The sequence below is a fragment of the Pungitius pungitius genome, chromosome 13 (genome assembly GCF_949316345.1).
Source record: "Pungitius pungitius chromosome 13, fPunPun2.1, whole genome shotgun sequence".
Classification (NCBI taxonomy): domain Eukaryota; kingdom Metazoa; phylum Chordata; class Actinopteri; order Perciformes; family Gasterosteidae; genus Pungitius; species Pungitius pungitius.
In genome coordinates, this window is record NC_084912.1 from 2,191,192 (window position 1) to 2,211,356 (window position 20,165).

The window sequence follows — 20,165 nt, forward strand, 5'->3', positions numbered from 1 at the left end:
GGCAGGATTATTTAAAAACTGTTTCCTGCTGGTCTGTCGTCTCTTTATTGTGAGCTAATTATTTATAAATGTTATTGTTTATTTTTCTTGGCCTTTTCCAAAAAGAGATAAAAAAATCTCAATGGGATTATCCCAGCTACAAAAAATTGAAAGTATTATAACCCATATCTTTTAAATATTTAAAACAAAGTCATTCCACAATACTATGAAGGTCAAACTGTGTTTTGCTCAAATCTGAATGAAGGATGAGAAACATCACGTTGGATTTCATGTAAAAACATGTTTTAACAGTTAAAAACATCGCAGCGCTCTCTCTGTGTGTGTGTGTGTGTGTGTGTGTGCGTGCGTGCGTGTGTGTGTCTCACCGTCTTGTACATGCGGTACTGCAGGTGTGTTTTGGAGGAGAAGACTTTGTCGGAGCCCGACCAGCCCAAAGGTTTGGTGACCTGTGAGGGGGAGACATGAGATCATTATTAATACTAATAAATAAACCTACTTGAAAAAAGTGAGTGATGCACATGCATATTATTATTATAGTATAGTAATAAGTCTCTTTGCTGATAAATCTGACAAGTTGTCAACAAAAAAAACAAAGTTCTCAATAGAACCTTTTTTCAAGATATTAAAAATAAACTAATCTCCAACACATGTTTGTAGTAAACACTAGTTGTTAGTGAGTGTTAGTTAAGGTCAAATAATGTTATTTTGGAATTATCATCTTCTTTTTATTAGGATAATTCAGTTTCATAAGAATCTTCTTTTTACCTTTACTTATCTAATTTCAGAATTTAATTCAGAACCGGGGGGGGGGCAGTGAAAAGCCCTTTCTGCTCCTCATCTTATTACGTCGACTTTGTCACTTTTTTATAGATAAACTGATGTATTGACATACACACCTCTTTTTCTCTGCTTAACAGTCCTGTCTTTTCTTTATCTGTCCAGCTTTCTGTTCTATTTCTGTTCTATTTCTGTTCTATTTCTGTTCTATTTCTGTAAAAGAACATTTTTACAAAATGTCCAAAAATCCATTAAAGCAGATTCCCGAGGAGCGGCGGCAGCAGCAGCAGCAGCAGCAGCAGCAGCAGCAGCAGCAGCTCACCTGAGTGAGCAGCAGGAAGTCGTTGAACAGGAAGCCGTAGAGCTCCTTGCTGCTCTTGGCTTTGAACAGCTTCCCGCTGTGGAGGAACTTGCGGGGGCCGAGGCAGTTGGTGACCGAGTTGAACACCAGTTGCTGAAGGAGCAGAGACGGGTTATTCACCGGAGGCTCGATTTCTCCATGCGTGTGTGTGTGTCTGTGTGGGGGGGGGAGGTGTAAGTTACCTCAGACAGGCCTTCACACTGGACGTGAGCCTGAATCCACTCCAGGCGATCGGAGTTCTCCTTCTCCCGGACGCCCTCGTTCACCTGAACACATCCACTCATTTGTCAACTAAAAGTGCAAAATGGTCATGATTCTTCCGTTTGTTAATTGTGTATCAACGATAAAGTGACACAATGACTTTTAATGTGGGATTAGGGTCAGCTGTGTGTGTGTGTGTGTGTGTTCACCTGTGAGCACAGCTCCTCGGCCTTCTCCAGAGCAGCTTTCAGGTGGCTGTTGTCTGGATGAGACTCTGGAGTGTTTTCTATGATCTGTAACCGATGACGACGCACCAGGGACACAGCGAAGAGGGAATCCCGGTTAGAGAGTGATTTATTTTATTTATTTATTTTTCTCTGAATGAAGGCGTGACACGTACGTTCTTGATGATGAGCGGGTAGCGCGTGACCCTCTGCATGGGTTTGAGCAGGAAGCTGGAGAGAGGCATCCCTTTACACCTGGAATCCATCGCCAACCTCTGAGAGGGACGGAGACAAACAATCAGAGCTTTTCCCCTCTTCAGTATTTCTACGAGTCCAAGTGACTCACACAAAAAAAAAAACCACTCTCTCTGGACTCAAAGTGCGTCTGTTTGTGTGCGTTTTGTACCTTCAGGAAGTCTTTGATCTCGGGGTTGTCGTCAGTTTTCTGCTGAATCAACGTGGCTCCGTTCAGCTGACACGAACAGAACCTACACACACACACACACACGCACAGACACACACACGCACAGACACACACACACGAAAGAAGCAATTCAAACTTTCAGCACAGCTGTTCATGAGGAGGCATAAGTCCCTCGCTGGGAGACGGGATTAAAAGATGGCGGCAGGGACCTGATGTACGGCTGCATGTGAGGCAGCTGGTTGGTCAGGATGTCACCGATCATCTTCACGGGCATCCGGTCGCCCGACATCTTCTTCCTCACTCTCAGAGCCCTGCGGGGGGGGGGGCATGATGGGAAGTTTTTTTTTAACCACGCCTCACTGGCTTTTATACTTAATAACGATAATGAAATGATCCCACCATTGTGTTTCAGGTTGGGAGGCGAGGAACTAAAGGATAGCACAAGTTGTCTTTGTGTAACGTGTGTGTGTTTGTGTGTGTCTGTGTGTGTCTTCTCTTTACTTGAGCAGTTTGATGTTGCACATGATGAGCTCCTTCCAGTTGACGAAGATCATGGCCACCTCCTTCTCCGTCAGCAGCTCGCAGTCCAGCAGAGGTTTGTGGAAGATCTAAACAACCAGACGAGAGAAAAGGACCCCACAAGTTCCACCAATAATTATCACACAATAGTCCAAAAGTTGAGTATTGATTTGGATCTCTGGCTTAGTGGCTGCATGGAGGCTACACCTGCCGACGTGCCCGCGCGCTCACCTCCGTGACGAGCTGCAGGTCGTTGACGTAGTTCTCCTCGGTGACGATGAGCTCGTGGATGTAGCCCTGCCTCTTCCTCTCCATGGGGCTCAGCATGTCCAGCAGGTGGAGGTCAGCGCACCCTGAAACGCCCACGTCACACATATGAGGGGTGAACAATAAGAAATCAACCGCCTGTCGCACCCAAATTCATACACGGGCTCAAAATACCTACCTGAGGAACTAGAGACACGTTCCTCTGGAAAACACTGGGTATTTATGTCTATTTCTTTCATTAACACGTCCAAACTGTGTGTAACATGTAGAAGTTAAAGAGGAATGTTAGCTATCTTTAAATTGCGAAGTTAGTTTTAATGAGTGCAAAAATACAGCTAAGATATATTCTTATAAATCATTTATTTATATTTCAGTCTTTTTAAGCTGAAAAGAAGCTCAAGATTGATTATAGATGTGGATGAATGTCTCTGAAGTAATTGAGCTCTTCATTAACTAATTAATACAATAATAATTAATACATTTATTCTGTGTAAACAAAAAAAATAATTGTGTAACAAACTTAAGGGTTATCATTAAAGACGTTATGAACAAATGTGAGAAGAAAGCCGCCTGTGTGTGTGTGTGTGTGAGTAACGAGGCCAGTCGGCTGCAGTCGGTCTCAGAGCGTTTAATCATCAGGTCTCCACCGATAAAAGCTCGGGACGTTTCTGCTGCACATTTCATCCACTCATTCAAGTATCCGTTTCTTCCAAAAGTTCCTCCGTGTTTCCTTCTGACCAAACACCTCCAGAAGAACTGCTCATTCGTGCTTAGTTTTCACTCTCCTCATTCTCTCTCTCTCTCTCTCTCACACACACACTCACACACACACACACACACAAAGTGCAGTCTGGTTACATTTGGCTGTTTTTCCAGAGCTGCTTTTTATAATAACAATAACAATAATAATAATGAAGCATCAACCATTATCATTCATTAGATTAATTATAGATCATACTGATTTATGCTTTTGTTTGTTTAACAAACCAGACCAGAGCCCAGAGCCGTGCTGCAGGACTAACAGGCATCATCAGTGCAGCGGGGCTCCGGTCTCACTGGCTCTTTGTTCAAAACTAAAACACCTCGGTCTGACTGAGGAAGTCTCCTCCGTCGGTTACGTCTGACTCTGGAAATTAATAATTAATCTGGTTTTTTATCTCCCAAAACCCCCCCCCCAAGATTTAACCCACAATTGGGGCTTCCGGTCCCGGTAACCAACGTTCAATCAGAGACCTCCATCTTCAATACTGACACACTTGAGGAGCCAATGGGATCCAAGCAGGTTATAACAAAAAGAAAAACAACTCGATTGCTTGTGGTATAAAAAAAGCTTGATAATCGTTTCATTTGTTGTTTTTGTTTCTAACGGTAAACATTAAAATAAATCACAATACTGTCATCTGGATACACAAAAACAATACAAATCTGATATGGCCACCAGTATAACACTGGTCTGTTGCTGTGGGGAAAGCTAAAAATGCACCGTGTGGGGGGCGTCGCCGTGGTAACAGGTAATGTAGTTTGTGTGTTATTTGACACAGAACCGACGGAAGGTTTTTGTGGGAGATGGGAAGCAAACTTAAAAACAGGAAGTGACGATGCGCTAAAACACTTAAAAGAAGGTGCATCACAGTTTGGAACAATCACAGGAGGTAAAGCTCAAATTACTTAAAAAATATAAAAATATCACTGGTTTGTGAAGTTGAGCCACAACTTTAAAAAAACAGCTGAGCTATTTAAAGTAAAAGTTCATCATCTGAGGAAATATGCTGAATGAGTTTCTTGTGAAGATCAACATCTCTTTCATGTTTGTACGTTAGCGCCAGAAGGCGATTAGCTTAGCGTAGCATATGCAGCTAGAAGCAGAGGACCGGGCTCTTTCCAGTTTCAAAACAAACAAGCTAACACGCGTGATGCTCCCAATAAACGTTTGCCTCATATTTTGAGCCAAGCAATCGGAGCTAAAGTGGCTCCGCTTGTATGCTAAGCTAAGCTAAGCTAATCCGGCTCAGCATCATGCTTCAGAGCGGTATTGGTTTTCACCCACTAAGAAAGCAAATAACTGCATTTCACAAAATGTCAAAACATTATTTTATCTGGAATGATTAAAAAGACACTACGGCCATGTTTTTTCTTTCTTTTTGGACAACAAATTCTATCCTAACAATTTCTTTTTAAGTACCAAATCTGTCTTGTATGTTTGTGTAAATGTCTGTCAACCTGGTCCCGCCCTCAACACTGTGACAGCATCTCATCCTCATAGCAACAGACAAAACAACGAACATGTAAACAAAAACAACAACAGAACATAAAAGTGATCAGTTAAAGTTAATACATACAGGAGTCTTAAACTACAACGGATAAAAACATTAGCACTGTGTGTGTGTGTGTGTGTGTGTGAGATCACACCAGTTCAGGTCACGTGCACACTCTCTCTGTACCATGTTGCATTTGACGTGTAATTTGGTTAGCTCGTATGCTAAGCTGTTAACGGCTTCCTTAGAGCTACGGGGCTGTTTCCCATTCCAGCTGCTCACTCCCTTCTATGCCTCCTTCTCTAGCAAAGAAAGAGGAGGAGGAGGAGGAGAAGCAGGCTAACTAGAAAACCATAGAAGGGAGCTGAAACCCGCGGGACGCGTCTCAACCCCGCCTCATTTCCTCTCCTCTCCGTCTCCTTATTTTGGCGAAGGGTAGAACAGGTTGAGGGAAGAGGAGTCTTTGGTATTGAGGAGAGGAGGTGTGAGGAGGGGAGTCTTTAACATTGAGACTTGTCCTCCCAGAAGATAGTGGGTCTTTCTGTGAAGCTGTGGGGAGGGAGGGGGTTAGTGCGGGGGAGGGGGCAGAGCCAGCGCTTTGGATTGACAGGTGAAGGAAGCTGCCGAACCAATGGGAGGTTAAGGAAATGTAAAAAAAAAAAAGATTAAAAGAAGCAGGAGGGAGCGGGATGAGCTAAACTACTGATTCTAAAGATAGAATCTCCCATAAAGCCACAAAATGACCCACTATCCACTGTACCACGCTACCATAGGGCTGTGTGTGTGTGTGTGTGTGTACAGTCACTGTGATCCAGTCAAAAACATGTGCATCAGTCCAATCTGGGAGAAAGGAGCTCAACAGTCTTTGTCTCTCCTCCTTTTTCTTCCTCTCCTCCCCCACCACCCCTTGGCTTAAAAGCTCCTTTCTGACCGATCGAACCAAAAGAGGAGGAAGAAGAAGGGCGGGAGGAGAAGAGAAGAAGAAAGTCGGAGGGAGGGGAGGAGCCCTGACTATTGATCCCCCCCCCCCCCGTTTGGAGCCAGAGCCTTAGATAAACAGAGTTCTGGCCGAGTCCAGTCGAGCACAGACAGAGCTCTCTTTCTTTTTAGCGTTACAGTCTGTCTGTCTCTGGCTTCTATTGGTGGAGGTTCGCCATTTCCCGGGTCAAGTGACCTCTTGCTGCTGTCCCATTGGTTGAGGGGCCTAGTAGGCGTGGCCTAGTGGGTCTCTTTGAGGGCTTTGAGGAGAGGGGGGTTCTGGGTAATGATATGATCCTAGAGAGAGGACGACAACAACAACATCAACCAAAACAACTAAACAAAACAACAACAACAACAACCAATCGGGCGCTAGGTGGGTGGAGCGTGCAGCAGGACGGAGTGTGTGGAGGTGTGCTCTATGCCGGCGTAGAAATAGAGGAGCTAGAGCGAGCAGAAGCTGTGCTTCATAACTAGTAAGAATACATAACTGCATGATGAAGATGCATCGGCCAATATTGTTTGGTTAAAACAAGTAAAACAAAAAAACTTACAATATTATGAAAAGGGTGGGAATATGAACTGAAAAGGAGATTTCACAAAATAAAATATGAATTATGTTTGTAAGAATGTGTTTTATCCATCATGATGTGTTTCAGTGCCTTACATTAAACTCTTTGTACATGTCAAACAAAAACTTGTGTTTGCAGAATAAATCTCACAAATAGGGTTTTAATGATTCTCCCCTGGGTGAAAATACAGATTCTGGCTCACTAGACATATAAAAAAAAACCTAAGTTTCTAGGTTTTTTGTTTTCCTGTCGCTCAGCTCTAGGAACTCTAAGTCTACGTTGGGTCATGTTGGAGGGAGACATGCAGGAAGAAGGGAAACACTTTTACACTGAAGCAGATACACACAAACACACACACACACACGCATGCACATACACACTATGCAGGCACTGCCCAGATGTGTTGCATGACTGGGAGGTTATCAAAGAGGCCCAAAGGAGTGTCGAGGTGAAAGGTCAAACTGACCCGGGGTTAAAACACAGAGACAGCATCTCCACACCTGGCTCTGGGGAGTGTGATTGTGTGTGAGTGTTACACTATTCCTTTTAGTATTTTGTGTGCGTGCGTGTGAGGTTGTGTGTGTGTGTGTGTGTGTGTGTGTGTGTACTCACACTGCGTGCTCGGGTCGGTGTCTGTGGTGAGTTTGACGTAGTTGCTAGGGAACAGCCCCTCCCTCCCGTTGAGCTCGCCCTTCCACCAATCACAGTCGTCCTTGTTGAGCACCGTGATCACCTGACCCTTCTGGAAGGCCAGCTCGTCGTCGTTCTGGGCCACGTAGTCGTACATGCCGATCACCTGACACACAGCTGCAGGTGGGGGGGGGGGGGGAGATCACATGTGACAGGTAAAGAGATTGAGATTCAGGCTTTAAATGTCATGAGGTGCAGACTTTAAAATAAGTTGATAGAAAAAAAGAACAAAAATGGAATAGGATGAAATTAAATGTTTCTGGCTTTGGGGATTTAAGAGCTCCTACGTGTCAGTACCTGCGTGAGGACCCGAGCTGGGCGGAGCCAGTTTTGGAGGGGTGGGCTCAGTGGGCGTCGTCTTGCTGGTGCTGGGACTGAGCAGCTTCACGTAGTTGGCCGGAAACCATCCGATCTGCCGCTTCTTCCCCCGAGCCTGGACCAATCGGAGCACAGAACGCGTCCTTACATTAATGTTATAAACATGACATGGAGGTAAATGTATGCATGGAAATACTTGTGTACATGTAACTGCGCATGTGAAGAGGTGGTGCTTGCATACCTGGAGCTCGCCCTCCCACCAGCCCCCCGGGTTCTTTTTCCTGATGAGGATGAGCTGTCCTGGAGCCAGCGTCAGCTGCTCTGCTCCTGTAGCACTGTAGGGGGCGATCACCTGCGCGATCTCTGAGGGGGGGACAGGAGGAAGGAGCAGGCGAGGTTCTTTTAAGCTTCACATACGTATGTGAAGGCAGCATGTAAGTGCTAAACCGTCCAGAGCATCATAGAGAAAAGCTCACCCGGTTTCTTTCCCAGGCTTCCCGTCTTCCCCGCTGGTCCCAAAGCCTGGAGACAAAGTTTGAACAACAGATATTTACCTCACTGTAAACTGTAAAAAAAAAAAATCAGACGCCACATGCGGCGTCCTGGTTTAGCGCCCGTGCTCAGAGCCGCCGCCGCCCACCTCTGAAGCAAAGTCCCGCGGTTTGACATAATTGGAGGGGAAGACGCCGGTCTTGCCCCCGACCATGCCCGTCCACCAATCCCCTTCTTTCCTGGTCACCACGACGACGTCCCCTTGCTGGAAGCTCAGGTCCCCCTGCTCGCTGCTCTCGTAGGTGTACATGGCCACGTACTCTGCGCGCGAGAAGGTGGCGAGAGTCATACGACAAGAACCCACACGGCCTTTACGGAATAGATGCTTCCACGGGTTTGAGTGCGTTACCTTCTCCAGACTCGGAGGGTTTGGTCGGGGAAGGGGACGGGCGTTTTCCGTTGGGGGGGCTTTCTGATACCGGAGGCTCACTAGAAAAGAAGGAAGATGAACGCATTCGTTAAACGGTACACATAATATTTATTTTATTTATAGGCGGACGCTTCATCAATTTAAACACACCTAGTGTTTTTGATGCGTGGCGCGGCACCAGGGGGCGGCGTCATGGTCGCGGAGATGAGCTTCACGTAACTTTTGGGGAACCAGCCTCTCTGTCCGGTCTGCAGTTCACCTAACCACCACATGTCCTGCTGCTCCAACACCGTGATGATCTGCATCAGGCAATGACAGCGATGCCTTCAGTGCCCCAAGGTTTGCATTCACAGCCAAAGGAAGCTAAGCTGTGTGTTACGTGTGTGTGATTTGAGGGGCGGTTGGATTAATCCACACATGGTGCTGTGCCATTTGGTACAATCATCAGTGCTCTACCTCATTTTTGTTGAAGTTCAGGTGGTTGTCCTTTTTTGCTCTCCAGGGATACAAAGCCTGAGCCTGCAGACCCTCGACCTTCTCCCCCTGACAAACACAAAATAGCCATGAGAATAAAGCCGGTCGGTACCAGATGCGAGTCCCGGAGCTACGTTTCCCACCTGGCCCAGCACCGGGGAAGGGGAGGAGCCCGTCGTCATGGTAGCCGGCGTGAAGGCGGAGCGTTGCCTCAGCTGCGCCGACGGAACGCTGAGCGAGGGGTTCTGACTGGTCGAGGTGGTCGGCCACGCGTCCCACCCCTCGCTCTCCGATTGGCCGCCGGCGCTGGACGGCCAACTGGAGAAAGGAGCACAACAGAGAAGCCGAATATCAGCGAGGTGCCTCGTACGAGTCGGCTAAAAAGAAATGCACTCCACGAAGGACTCACGTGGTGCTGAAGTCGGCCCAGTTGCTGTTGGCGGAGGTCGCGGAAGAGGAGGAGGAGGCGGCGTGTCCGGGTGCCGGGGGAGGCGTGGTCAGGGGCTGCTGGGCGGCGGTGGGCGGCGCTGAGGCCGTCGCGCGCAGGCTGACCGGTGCTTCGCTGTCCGGTATCCGCTCCGCGTAGTTGGCCGGAAACCAACCGGTCCGGCCCCTGAGCTCTCCCCCCAGCCATCCCGGCTCCCCCGTCTGGGATTCATCCACCTGGGGGGGGAGAGGGGCGGAGGAGCGACGTAAAGACACAGCCGAAGCATGACCACATTCACAGGGGGGGCTTCTCATTTGCGCCTCCTCGGCTCCTCCGGCCGATGCAGCTGTGTCATGTTTGATTTGTTGATGATTAAAAGGACGGGTGTTGTTTGTTAAATGCCCGTTGCATCGACTCTTTGCGTCTCTCTCACAAGAGATGCGAGCAGAGGAGGCAAGGAGAGGAATCAAAGGAGGCACGGTAATCAATACAGATGTGTGTGGTAGAACAGAATTGCAGGAAGCAGAATAACCTAGTTAGTGGCTAATTGAATCAGACCCACGGGAACTTGCATTTAACTGGTCATGTTGTGTTCTGCCTCTTGTTTCTATAAAAGGTCATAACAAGCTCTTATTAACACCTGTTCTTTTTCGATCATTACATGTCATTTAGCCAACGCTTTTATCCAAAGCAACTTACAATTATTTTACTTCTATGTAAAACCTCATAATAAACCCTGTGGTTTTCCCCAGTTACTACAAATTAAAAACTGTTTAGATCTGTATGTAAAGTGGTCAAATATTAAAAACGTGGAGGTTTATTCATAGATGCTAATACATGTACATACAGAGTATGTTTTTACAAAAGTAGACAATAGGGAAGAACGTTTCTTTCTACTTAAGGGCAGTCGTCAACATAATGTTGTTGACCTATTTGTAGATTTAGATAAATCCGAAAACACAGAATCACACAAAACAAACACTTCATATCCAGAGATGTGCTCACACTTTGATGGAAAAATGTAATTCAGCACGAAAGTGAAATGACACCTTCACACTCACAGCGAAGCATGTTCGAGGCTTTTTACATAAACATAAACACAAACTAAATTTGGTTCAAAAATGTATTAAAAATAAAAGCTAAAGACGTTCACTCGCCGGCAACCGAATGAACGTGGAGATGACGTGAGATGAACCAATGACAGCGAGCGCTCAAATGAAAGCTGGCCTGTGATTGGTGGATGGACAAAAGTGGGCGGGGGATAGAAACTCACCCATTCCCCCTTCACCTTCAGGTTGCAAAGGAGAGAAGAAACAGTTAATACATTCACTCACACACACACACACGTAGTTAATAAAACAAACACACACAGACACGCAACAAAACATGAAATAAGCTGTTCGCACAGCTAACACAAAGTTATTGTGTTATTTTATGTGATGTCCTTTTACTCTGTCTGTTTGCGTACTACATACCATGATAACGTCTCCGGGGGCGATGCTGATCTCGTCATGGCTGCGGGCATCAAACGGATACAGAGCCCTGTAGTAGACCACCTTCACTGGCTGCTGGTCGAAGCTACTGACCGGGGTCTTCTGGTCAAACAGACCCGGTACCGCGGCCTTGTGATCAAACAGACCGGGTACAGGAGCTTTCTGGTCAAACAGACCCGGTGCCGGAGACTTGTGGTCAAACAGGCCCGGTACGGGTGCTTTCTGGTCAAACAGGCCCGGTACAGGAGACTTGTGGTCAAACAGACCGGGTACCGGAGCTTTCTCCCCTGTAAATAAACAGAGAAAGAGAACATTAATAAACACAGACCAGAACCATCAGTGTAACTTTATTTTATGACACAAAATATATTCACTTGTTGGGATCTGTACCACGTGCTTTTGTAACAAATAGAATTTGGTCTACAGGGGGCGCTAAAACCCCAAACTACAGGAGCGGTCTGCTCAGCCCCGAGCTCTTATTGGACGAGACGCACCCTTTCCCTTCACATCCGCAGAGACAGACGTGCAGAGTCCGATGTGTTTCTTAGAGAGTTACAAATGTCCCGTTGTCACGTGTTGCTGCGTTTCATGACTTCCTACGGGCCCGGCAGCCCGTAACCCACCTGTTGAGCCCCAGGGGTCGGCCGGCTGGCTGAACAGCTTGCTCAGTTTCTCCTGCACCTCCTTCTTGCCTCTCCCTTCGTCCTCCTTCTCTTCTGACAATCCCGCAGCCTTCCGGCCCTCCTCCTCGTCGTCGTCCTCCTCCTCCTCGTCCTCTTCCGTCCCTCTCCTCTTCCTCTCCTCCTCTTCCTGAGCCACTCTGTTCAGCCAGGCGTGGGGCGCAGAGATGGAGGGGGGGCTCGGGGCGTTGGGGGCGGAGCTTGCAGCTTCGTCCCTCCAGGACAAGGCCTCCTCTGATGACAACCTGGAGAGAGGCGGAGGAATAATTAACCGGATTAAAACAAACAAACAACGGTTTGGATTACTCAGGACCTCCACAAGCACATTTCCTTCTTACCTGCTGTCCTGCAGCTCGGCGGACTTCCTCTCGATGGGGGTGTGCATGTGAGGGTGTGTGTGTGTCAGTGTGTGCGTGTCTCCCTCCAGCTCCCTCTGCTTCTGCCTCTGCTGCCGGCTGTGGATCTCCCTCAGCTCCTGCAGGGCACGATTACATACAGGAAGGGACAGCGGTGCGGAGGAAATGAGGTCAGAGGGCTGGCTGCTACGGGTAACCACCGACAACAAACAACAACAGTAAACAACAACAGCAGCAGCATGTAGTAGTCGGGTGAGGAGGCACACAAACATGCAGCAAACTACAGTCTTGTAGGTAGTGGATGTAAGTGTTGTTCATTCCAGCATGTTTGGCAGACTCAAATAAACCCGACTGGATCCAGTTTGGTGAATTTTGTAAACTAAACTTTTGTTTGTATACAAGAATGCTTTAAATTGTAGCATTATTAAGTGTATTGATGTGTGTCATTTGACAAAGCTCTGGGAGTCTTACTACTCAAGTCCTCTGTGCCATAGGTTCCATTTGCGTTGCTACTCAAAGGTCTGTTTATTTCAAGTGGATACCTTTTTTAACCAATGAACCACAGTGATTATAGTCATGACAACCAGCTGTGCCCTTACTGAACAGTTACTACAACAACACAAGGCAGCTGTCCTGTTTCAGCCGAACAACCAGCGCGAAAAAACATTCAGAAACAAGCAACCCTGAAGAGAGAGAAAGCCCAATCCATCTGAAACAGGACGTGGGGGACGACAGGGCATGCATACAATCACAGATTAGACACAGACACACATCCATCCAAAGTTCACCATACTCTGATCCTCGTTAGTCTGCATTTGAGCCTCCAGGTAAAACGTGGCGGCATAACAGCGCAGTGGGAATCTAGTAGCAACAGCGTCATTTAGGGCACCTGCTAAACTAGCGAGCCCGTTAGCTTAGTGCTAACGAAGGAGTCAGCCGGCTAATTGGTGAGCCAAGAGGGGGGGGGGAAGATCCTATATTTTGGGCGACGAGGGCAGAATGAGAAGAAGGTGAAAGAGAAGATGAAGCAAAGAGAAGGTGATTCAAGGAGAGAAAGGAAAGAGAAAAAAAACAAGAGAATGAGGGAGAGACGAGGGGAGGCCTGTGTGAAGCTGTATTATGCGATTGAGAACTCTAAGTATCTACAATTTGATAATATCATCTCAGCTACCGCGAGATGACTTCTTACATGACAATTCTACACACAGCACACACAACAGCGGGAAGCAGGTGACAACGGGTAACGTCAGCTGCTGTCTTGTGCTTTTTGTCAACATGTCAGTTCTACCAAATATAAAATAAGAGCGTACCTTTTATTGAGCATAAAAGAAAGGGAGGGCGCGATAAGGCTGTGACTCAAGGAAGGAGAGTCTCTAGTGACTCAGTGTTGGAAAAAAAACACTCACTTGTCAAGATATTTAGTGCAGTGTGCAACAGGCCTGGCTAGAAATATTTCACAGACTTCTATGTATTGAATAGGATGTAATAGTTTAAAGGAGTGTTATTAGGTTTTTAAGATGGTAAGGAGGCCGACACAATTTAATTTGACTCCCCACTAAAGAAGAAAAGTTCTCATTACTGAATATATGATTACAAGAAAGATACAAGTCTTCTGTCCTTTCGGTTATCAATCAGTAGCAATAATTTAGCTAACAACGCATTTATTTCCTCCTATAATGACTAGCGAGGTGAGAATGAACAGGACAACAGGATCGATAATTGAGGATTTGAATGCTTTGCACTCATCAAACTACGACCGGCTGAAATACATCTGGCTGCCCAGCGAAGTCCACAAAACGTGTTAAAAACAGGAAACCTGTTGTTTTAAAAGTCTGGTTTGTAGGTGTTAAAGATGGCAAAAGCCTCCAAAAGTTGATGCTTGCAAGTTAGTAGTCTGACGACAGGGTGTATTATGCTTCACTTGTTTCTCAGGTGGTCTGGTGGCGCGGCTCAAATCCAAATGCAAAAGGAAAGACAAAACTGCTCCCTGCTCCGCGTCGGTCACAGGATTGTTTTTCCCATTGCAGAGTGAATCTGGGCTGCAGTACCACCCCGGTCCAGCAGCGGCAGTGTGCTCTACCTGTCTCCCTCTCTGCTCTTCCTGAAGCTGGCGTTGCAGGGCTTCTATCCTGGCACAGTGGTTGCCATAGAACTCACACAGAGACTGGCATGGGCAAAGGAGCAAAAGGCCAGTGTGGGAGATAAATAAAAAGAAAAAATGTAGAAGGAAGGGTTTGTTACGTTGATTTGCACAAGGAATATGATCGGAAAAGAAACAAGAGGTGCAGGAACACAGGGTGACGGGAGGAGGAGGAGGAGGAGGGCGAGTTGAATCAGGAAAACAAAGACAGAATGAGCATCGGAGAGTCGCGGTAGGTGTGGAGGACAGAGGAGGCGCAGCAGTGCGGAGGGAGATTTTGGGGAGAGGAAGGTGGACGGTCAAACGTTCACATCTAAGGAGGCCGAGTAATGTTCATTACAGTGAAAGAGACAGAGTACAAACTTCATTAGATTAAGCATGAGAAAATCTTTTTATTGTGGTCTGCCTTGTCTCTGCTTTCCGGACCGAAGGACTGATTCTTGGTTTCGGTCAAAGAGAAAACCACAAAAAGGTGCTTTAGGAAACCGAGACACACAAAGCCTCAACAAAAAAAAGGTACAATGTGTGATAGGGGTAAGCACCTCAAATACGGTCTGTAGAATCTAAAGACATAAAGACAACTGCAAAAGAACATAAAGGAAAGGAAAAAACACAACATGTTGTTTTAATGCTTCTGTCACTTTGGACTTAAACATTTACTTTCAACGCTATTCAACAACAAGCCCCTAGTGGAAGCTATTCGTCTTTGTCCTGTAGCGTAGACGGAGACTTCGCACCCCCTTTATTCCGTTTGAAATGTCATGTTTAGAAGGCTGGGCTGATCTTACATATCGCATCTTTTACTTCATCTTGTACTTTTAAAAGTACAAAAACCCCTCCATCTTCCTCTCTCATTAGTAAACTGTTGACGAAAGCTGCTGTGCGCGGCGGCTAGCTCTCTCCAACACCACAGCGACCAGCATTAATCTGCATAGCAACCCCATAGCAACGCACCAACGGAAACAACCATGGATACCGCCGTCACATTCAGATGGTAAAAACACATCAGCGAACATGAACATTGGGATTACGTTAGCCGGTGTGAGGATGGGATTACGAAGGACGGGACAAGATTTAAAGCTACAGCCACAACACCGAGGCTTTTAACAGAGAAAATATCAGCGGGTCACCCAGACAATTGTTCTATTTGTATTAATAAATCACACCAATGCGATTTATTGAATGGAACAGGTCGTTTCTACGCTACTTAAAAAAAGAATTAAACAAAACACCACTGTGCATCAAACTGAGGTAATAAAGTGTTCTAGTTTTCACATGTAAACATTTGTAAGTCAAGGCCCTCCAATAGATGGAGTGGAAAGTCTCCTTCTGTTAGAGTCATTTCCACGGAGACTGAAAGCTTTATCGGATTAAGTTTGATTTTGAGCTTTAGATTACAAACGTTTTTTAAAGCTTTCTCTTGCACTGTTCATGAATTGTTGGGTAACTTCTGTTTCCCCGCTCAATCTAATTCTTGATCTGCTGTTTAACGACATCTTGAATGCACGTTAACCAGCGCACTGCCTACAACCGGCACAGACCCAACGCGTTCCTCCGCGTGCGCCGAGCCGCTCACCTTCAGCTGGGTGTTGAAGGCGTCGATCTCCAGCAGCTTGGCCCTCGTCTCTCTCTCCACCGCGTCCAGCTGCTCTCGGAGCTGCTGTCTGCTGCTCTCCTTCTGCTCCACGGCCTTCTGCAGGGACGACAGGCTGTCGCCTGACCACCGCACACACAGCCGAGTTAGCTACGAGAACACGCAGGTGTGACGTGTACGTGCGAGCGTGCGCTTGGTTTGTGCGATACTCACGATGCAGACTGTTCTGTTGAACCTGTTGCAGCTCCTCGTTGAGACTCTGTTTATCAGGAATCAGCCTCCCCAACCACTGCTGGGAGTCCTGTAGACACACAGGAAGTCACAGCATTGGTTTGGTTCATTTTTTTTTTATCACAATTGCACTACACACACAAACAAATTCTACAGTTACGGACGTGAAGCAGGAACCCGTCGGCCATGCGTACCTGCAGCTGCTGTTGCAGCAGCGTGATCTCAGCGATGCGCGTTTCCCTGGTCATGTTGGTCTGCTCCACCTCTCTCCGCTGAGCCGACAGACGAAACCGAACGTCCTTCAGTTTGCCCTCCAGCTGGCTCTTCTTGTCATTCTGCCGGACAGGAATGCGATATTACGTTTCTGCAGGGCGTGCAAAGTGTCGGGTCACAGACGCAATTCGGTGACAGCAGTTCCGATCTGTCGGCATCAGCCGATTGCTTTTGGCTTATCTTTGAAGAAACCATTTTAAGGCCATCACTGTCCCACCAATCAACACCCTGTACTGTCAGATAGCGCCGTTAGCTCACAGAGGTCCTCGCCTACGGGGTGTTTGCCCGCGTAATGTTGGATTACCAGAGCCTCCAGCTCGAACTCCAGGGTCTTCTTCCGGGCTTTGAGCAACACAATGCTCTCCTGCTCTCGGTTTCTTTGAGTCAGAAGCTCCTGGCGCCGCTGACGCTCCCACTCCAACTGACGCTGACGCTCCAATTCACGCTTGGCAGCCTGGAAACGACATCACAATAACAGACACCTAGTACACACATACACCTAGTACACACATTCATTGTACGCAACGAGTGTAAATGCAGCTCTGTACTCTGAGAGCTGAGGCTTAACGGGGGGGCGGAGGAGGGTCCAGAAGTTGTCTGCAGCCGATGTGATTACGAGGCAGCGGCAGTTAATCGTCAACTTGAATTAGAATGAACGTACCTCTCTCCTCTCTATCTCTTTGCGTCTCTCCTCCTCGCGCTGCCTCTCCAGCTCTCTTTGTCTCTCCAGCTGCTTCTCCAACTCGTGCTGTCGCCTCCTCTCCTGCTCCAGACGCTCACGCTCCTGAACAAAAACAAAAACAAAAATGAGCTGGCAGAACAAACAACTTCATTATTTGACACTGATGCCATGAAATCCCTGTTGCGGTTATAAATGCACGTATTTTATAACGCAAGCAGATTTTCACGTTTGGAGGGACCAGAGTGCGGAAAGGAGTCCACCTTTCTCTCCTGCTCCTCTCTCTCCAGCGCTGCCAGCCTCTCCTGCTCCTTCCTCTGCAGCTCCTGAAGAGCCTGACGCCTCTTCTCCAACTCCAGGTTCCCTCGCTCAAAGTTCTCCCTTTTCTTGTCCTCAAACGTCACTGAGGAGACGGGGGAGGGAGTACGAAGTTAAACAAAGTTTTTTTTTTTTTTTTTTTAAAGCTTCCCTGGAAACAGTTTGCAGGTTGTTTGTTTTTCAAAAATCGAAAGAAGGCCACAAGTGCCGGACCAATCACCTGGTAGTCTCTTGTCCTGGCTGCTCTCCGCCTCCTCCTCCGCCTCCTCCTGGACGCTCTTCTGGTCCGACTGAACACTGTCGCTCCGCACGCGCCTTCAACACCATACACAACGTATCAATACACTGTTTGAACTGAATTCACATGATTAAACTGTGACGGATAAAAAAAAACATGTTCGTAATATTTGTAAAATCTATATTTTAAAGTCTCTATGGCAACGGCATTGACCTGAATGTGGGGGGGAGGTAATCTGGTGGTAGGACAGGGGGCAGCGGGAGACCGGACATGGCCATATCTATGAGGTGCATGGCTAAGATAAACTCCTCCGCTGTTAGCTTCCCATCCTGGTCGATATCAGAGAGGCTCCTGAAGGAAAAGGGAGAAAGAAAAAAAGGAAACACTTGAAGGACGAATGTCTTTGAGTGCAGTCCTGTTTTGTGAAAGCGTTCACTGCGCTGACCATATGGTGGCCAGCTGGCCCTGAGGGAGACTGGACTGCATCAGGATGGTACGAGCCTGGGGACCTGAGAGAGAAGAAGAGTCACCAAACACATCTAGTCACCCTGGAAAAATGAGAAGAATATCATCCCAAACCATGACACGTCAGAGAGTGTGTGTGTGTGTGTGTGTGTGTACCCGTGAGGTGGCCACTCATCATCTTGTCGTGGGAGTTAAAAAGCTGTCTGTACTTGAGCCTTGAGGACTGAGGAACCGCCCAATCACAGGGCGGCAGAACGCTGCGAAGCCACAGAAGATAAAGAGTTCAGTGGAGAGAAAAATAGACGCATACCATTTACTATGCACATATTCTTTAGATTCTCCCCGCTAAAAACATTCTCATTTTGGTTTTAATTTACGAGGCCAAAAGCTGTGACGGTCTCGGATAACGTGGCTCACCTCGTAACGTCCACGGACGTCCCCTTCTGCAACTTGGCACTGGAGCGATTGAAGGACGAGGACTTGTTGACCGAGGCGGCTGAGAGGGACGGAGAACGGTAGAACTTAGTTCACTTCACTTTAAACAATTAGTTATCATTCATTCCAACTAAATGTTGCATGGTTTAATCTTTTGATTGATCATTTGGTTTATAATAAGGGCTATAATAATATCATGCGATTGGCTCTGGTCTCATTTGACTTCCCGTCATGCAGAATACTTCGGAACCCCAGCTGTCCTCTCTTCAAACTTTTCTGCCCAAAGCCCATACAGCCAATTTAAATATAACTTTGCTGAGCGAGAGCCGGAGAGGAATGACTCGTTTCTCAGATTAATATTTAGTGGGCTCATTTGCCTCTTTGAAGAAAATGTCCTCATTATATATATATAATCTACTCCAACCCATTTGTTCGGCTCTTTTCAAGCTTGTGATTGTGCTCCTCTGCACATATTTTGTCTCCTTCTCTCGGCTCCCAGCGGATTCTCTAAGCATCGAGGTGCTTTCTCTCCAGATCTAAAATGTAGCGCATATGACATGCTGATTAAATTCACCCCCCCTCTGGTGAGGCCTCTCTTGCAGGAGTTAGGGTTAATTGGAAAAAGGAGCTTGAGTTTAAGGCAGCGCTAGTGAGGGTTAACTCTCCATCTCCATGTGCACGTCTGCGTTTATTTCACTTTTAATATCCTGCATATGGATCATGTCACGGGTCATGACACCTGTTCATCTGCTAATTCATTACAAATGATGGCAGCCTATTATAAATCCATCAAACCTACGGGGACCTAAGGGGAATCCATCATGTCACCTGACCGGAGAACCAGCAGAGGACATGCTGTCGAACCCGGGCCCAAAATAACTCTCAATTTATCCCTTTCCTTCAGGTTGGTACCTCGAACATCCTTCTATTGCACCTCTTTTCCCCTTTAAAACGCCCAACTTAACAATAAAATATCAACCTCTCATACAGACATTGAACCTTAGTTGTAAATGTCTTTATTAAGCTTAAAAATGAGACTTTAGTCCAAACCCTCAACGGTCCACAGGAGCAGCATAAAAACACGTCGTTGCAGGGTGTTACCTGGGAAGCCCGAGGTGGGCTGCATCATGCCTGTGGGAGGGGCTCCGTTGGCGATGGGCGGAGGCAGCGGAGGAGGGGCGGACGAGCCGAGCGGAGGGGACACTCCGACGGGGAGGGGCGGGAGGGGCAGGGGGGGCACGGCCGACAGGGGGGCTGAGATGGTGGGCATGGAGGGCATGGGGGGCATGCCTGGAGAAGGACAGAGAGCACGTATAGCGGAGTTAGCGAGCGCTTCCTCGCGTCGTCCCCTCCGCACACACACACCTGCAGCGTGTTTACCAGTTCCCCCCCCCCCCGACAGCAGATAAGCGGTTGTTGAAACAAAAGCAAAAGATTCTATCTCTGTTATTCCTTCAAACAGTTCAGGGAAAACTGTAAAACAGTCTCACCGAAGCCGCCCTGCGGGGGTAAAGTCAGCTGGGGTTGTTTCATACTGGGGGGAAGCGCGGGGGGCAGAGGGTGACCCTGGAGTTTCAGCTTGATGAGCTTCATGGCGATGGAGAACTCGTGGATGTCCATCCGGCCGTCGCTGTTCATGTCGGCCAGAGCCCTGAAAGGAGAAAGAAAAACAACATAAAAAGCAGGAACCACTGCGAGGAAAGAAGTAAAGCAGTTAATTCACATTGTGAGGGAGCAGAAACCTCCGGCCTACGGGGGGACTCACCAGATCTGGGCCAGGACGGGCGGGGGAAGACCTGATTGAAGGAAGAAGTTCCTGGCTTGGTCGCCTTGGCGGACAAAGAGAAACAGGAT

The 20,165-nt window shown here is 47.4% G+C and overlaps 1 protein-coding gene across 4 annotated transcripts in view; it reads right to left on the minus strand.

Annotated features, from left to right (window-relative positions):
• The window catches only part of itsn1 (intersectin 1 (SH3 domain protein)), a 29,759-nt gene that overhangs the window by 4,166 nt on the left and 5,428 nt on the right, over positions 1-20,165 (minus strand). The window contains exons 4-40 of one of the 4 annotated variants that reach the window (XM_037465225.2): positions 20,077-20,140; positions 19,802-19,962; positions 19,413-19,601; positions 18,294-18,372; positions 18,033-18,133; positions 17,857-17,920; positions 17,625-17,762; positions 17,394-17,488; positions 17,119-17,258; positions 16,838-16,960; positions 16,481-16,630; positions 16,098-16,238; positions 15,886-15,973; positions 15,655-15,794; positions 11,921-12,057; positions 11,526-11,827; positions 10,885-11,189; positions 10,683-10,697; positions 9,392-9,645; positions 9,126-9,300; positions 8,965-9,051; positions 8,659-8,807; positions 8,488-8,567; positions 8,227-8,399; positions 8,063-8,108; positions 7,828-7,949; positions 7,566-7,701; positions 7,191-7,385; positions 2,738-2,859; positions 2,489-2,595; positions 2,197-2,298; positions 1,970-2,051; positions 1,740-1,838; positions 1,549-1,632; positions 1,321-1,404; positions 1,100-1,231; positions 366-446 (exon numbers count right to left, since the gene is read on the minus strand). In XM_037465225.2, the coding sequence (XP_037321122.2) occupies positions 366-446; positions 1,100-1,231; positions 1,321-1,404; positions 1,549-1,632; positions 1,740-1,838; positions 1,970-2,051; positions 2,197-2,298; positions 2,489-2,595; positions 2,738-2,859; positions 7,191-7,385; positions 7,566-7,701; positions 7,828-7,949; positions 8,063-8,108; positions 8,227-8,399; positions 8,488-8,567; positions 8,659-8,807; positions 8,965-9,051; positions 9,126-9,300; positions 9,392-9,645; positions 10,683-10,697; positions 10,885-11,189; positions 11,526-11,827; positions 11,921-12,057; positions 15,655-15,794; positions 15,886-15,973; positions 16,098-16,238; positions 16,481-16,630; positions 16,838-16,960; positions 17,119-17,258; positions 17,394-17,488; positions 17,625-17,762; positions 17,857-17,920; positions 18,033-18,133; positions 18,294-18,372; positions 19,413-19,601; positions 19,802-19,962; positions 20,077-20,140 (4,742 nt within the window). Of the gene's footprint in view, positions 1-365; positions 447-1,099; positions 1,232-1,320; positions 1,405-1,548; positions 1,633-1,739; positions 1,839-1,969; positions 2,052-2,196; positions 2,299-2,488; positions 2,596-2,737; positions 2,860-4,940; positions 6,304-7,190; positions 7,386-7,565; positions 7,702-7,827; positions 7,950-8,062; positions 8,109-8,226; positions 8,400-8,487; positions 8,568-8,658; positions 8,808-8,964; positions 9,052-9,125; positions 9,301-9,391; positions 9,646-10,682; positions 10,698-10,884; positions 11,190-11,525; positions 11,828-11,920; positions 12,058-14,018; positions 14,103-15,654; positions 15,795-15,885; positions 15,974-16,097; positions 16,239-16,480; positions 16,631-16,837; positions 16,961-17,118; positions 17,259-17,393; positions 17,489-17,624; positions 17,763-17,856; positions 17,921-18,032; positions 18,134-18,293; positions 18,373-19,412; positions 19,602-19,801; positions 19,963-20,076; positions 20,141-20,165 lie in introns of those variants that run through there. The other 3 variants (XM_037465228.2, XM_037465226.2, XM_037465227.2) reach the window with 3 other exon arrangements.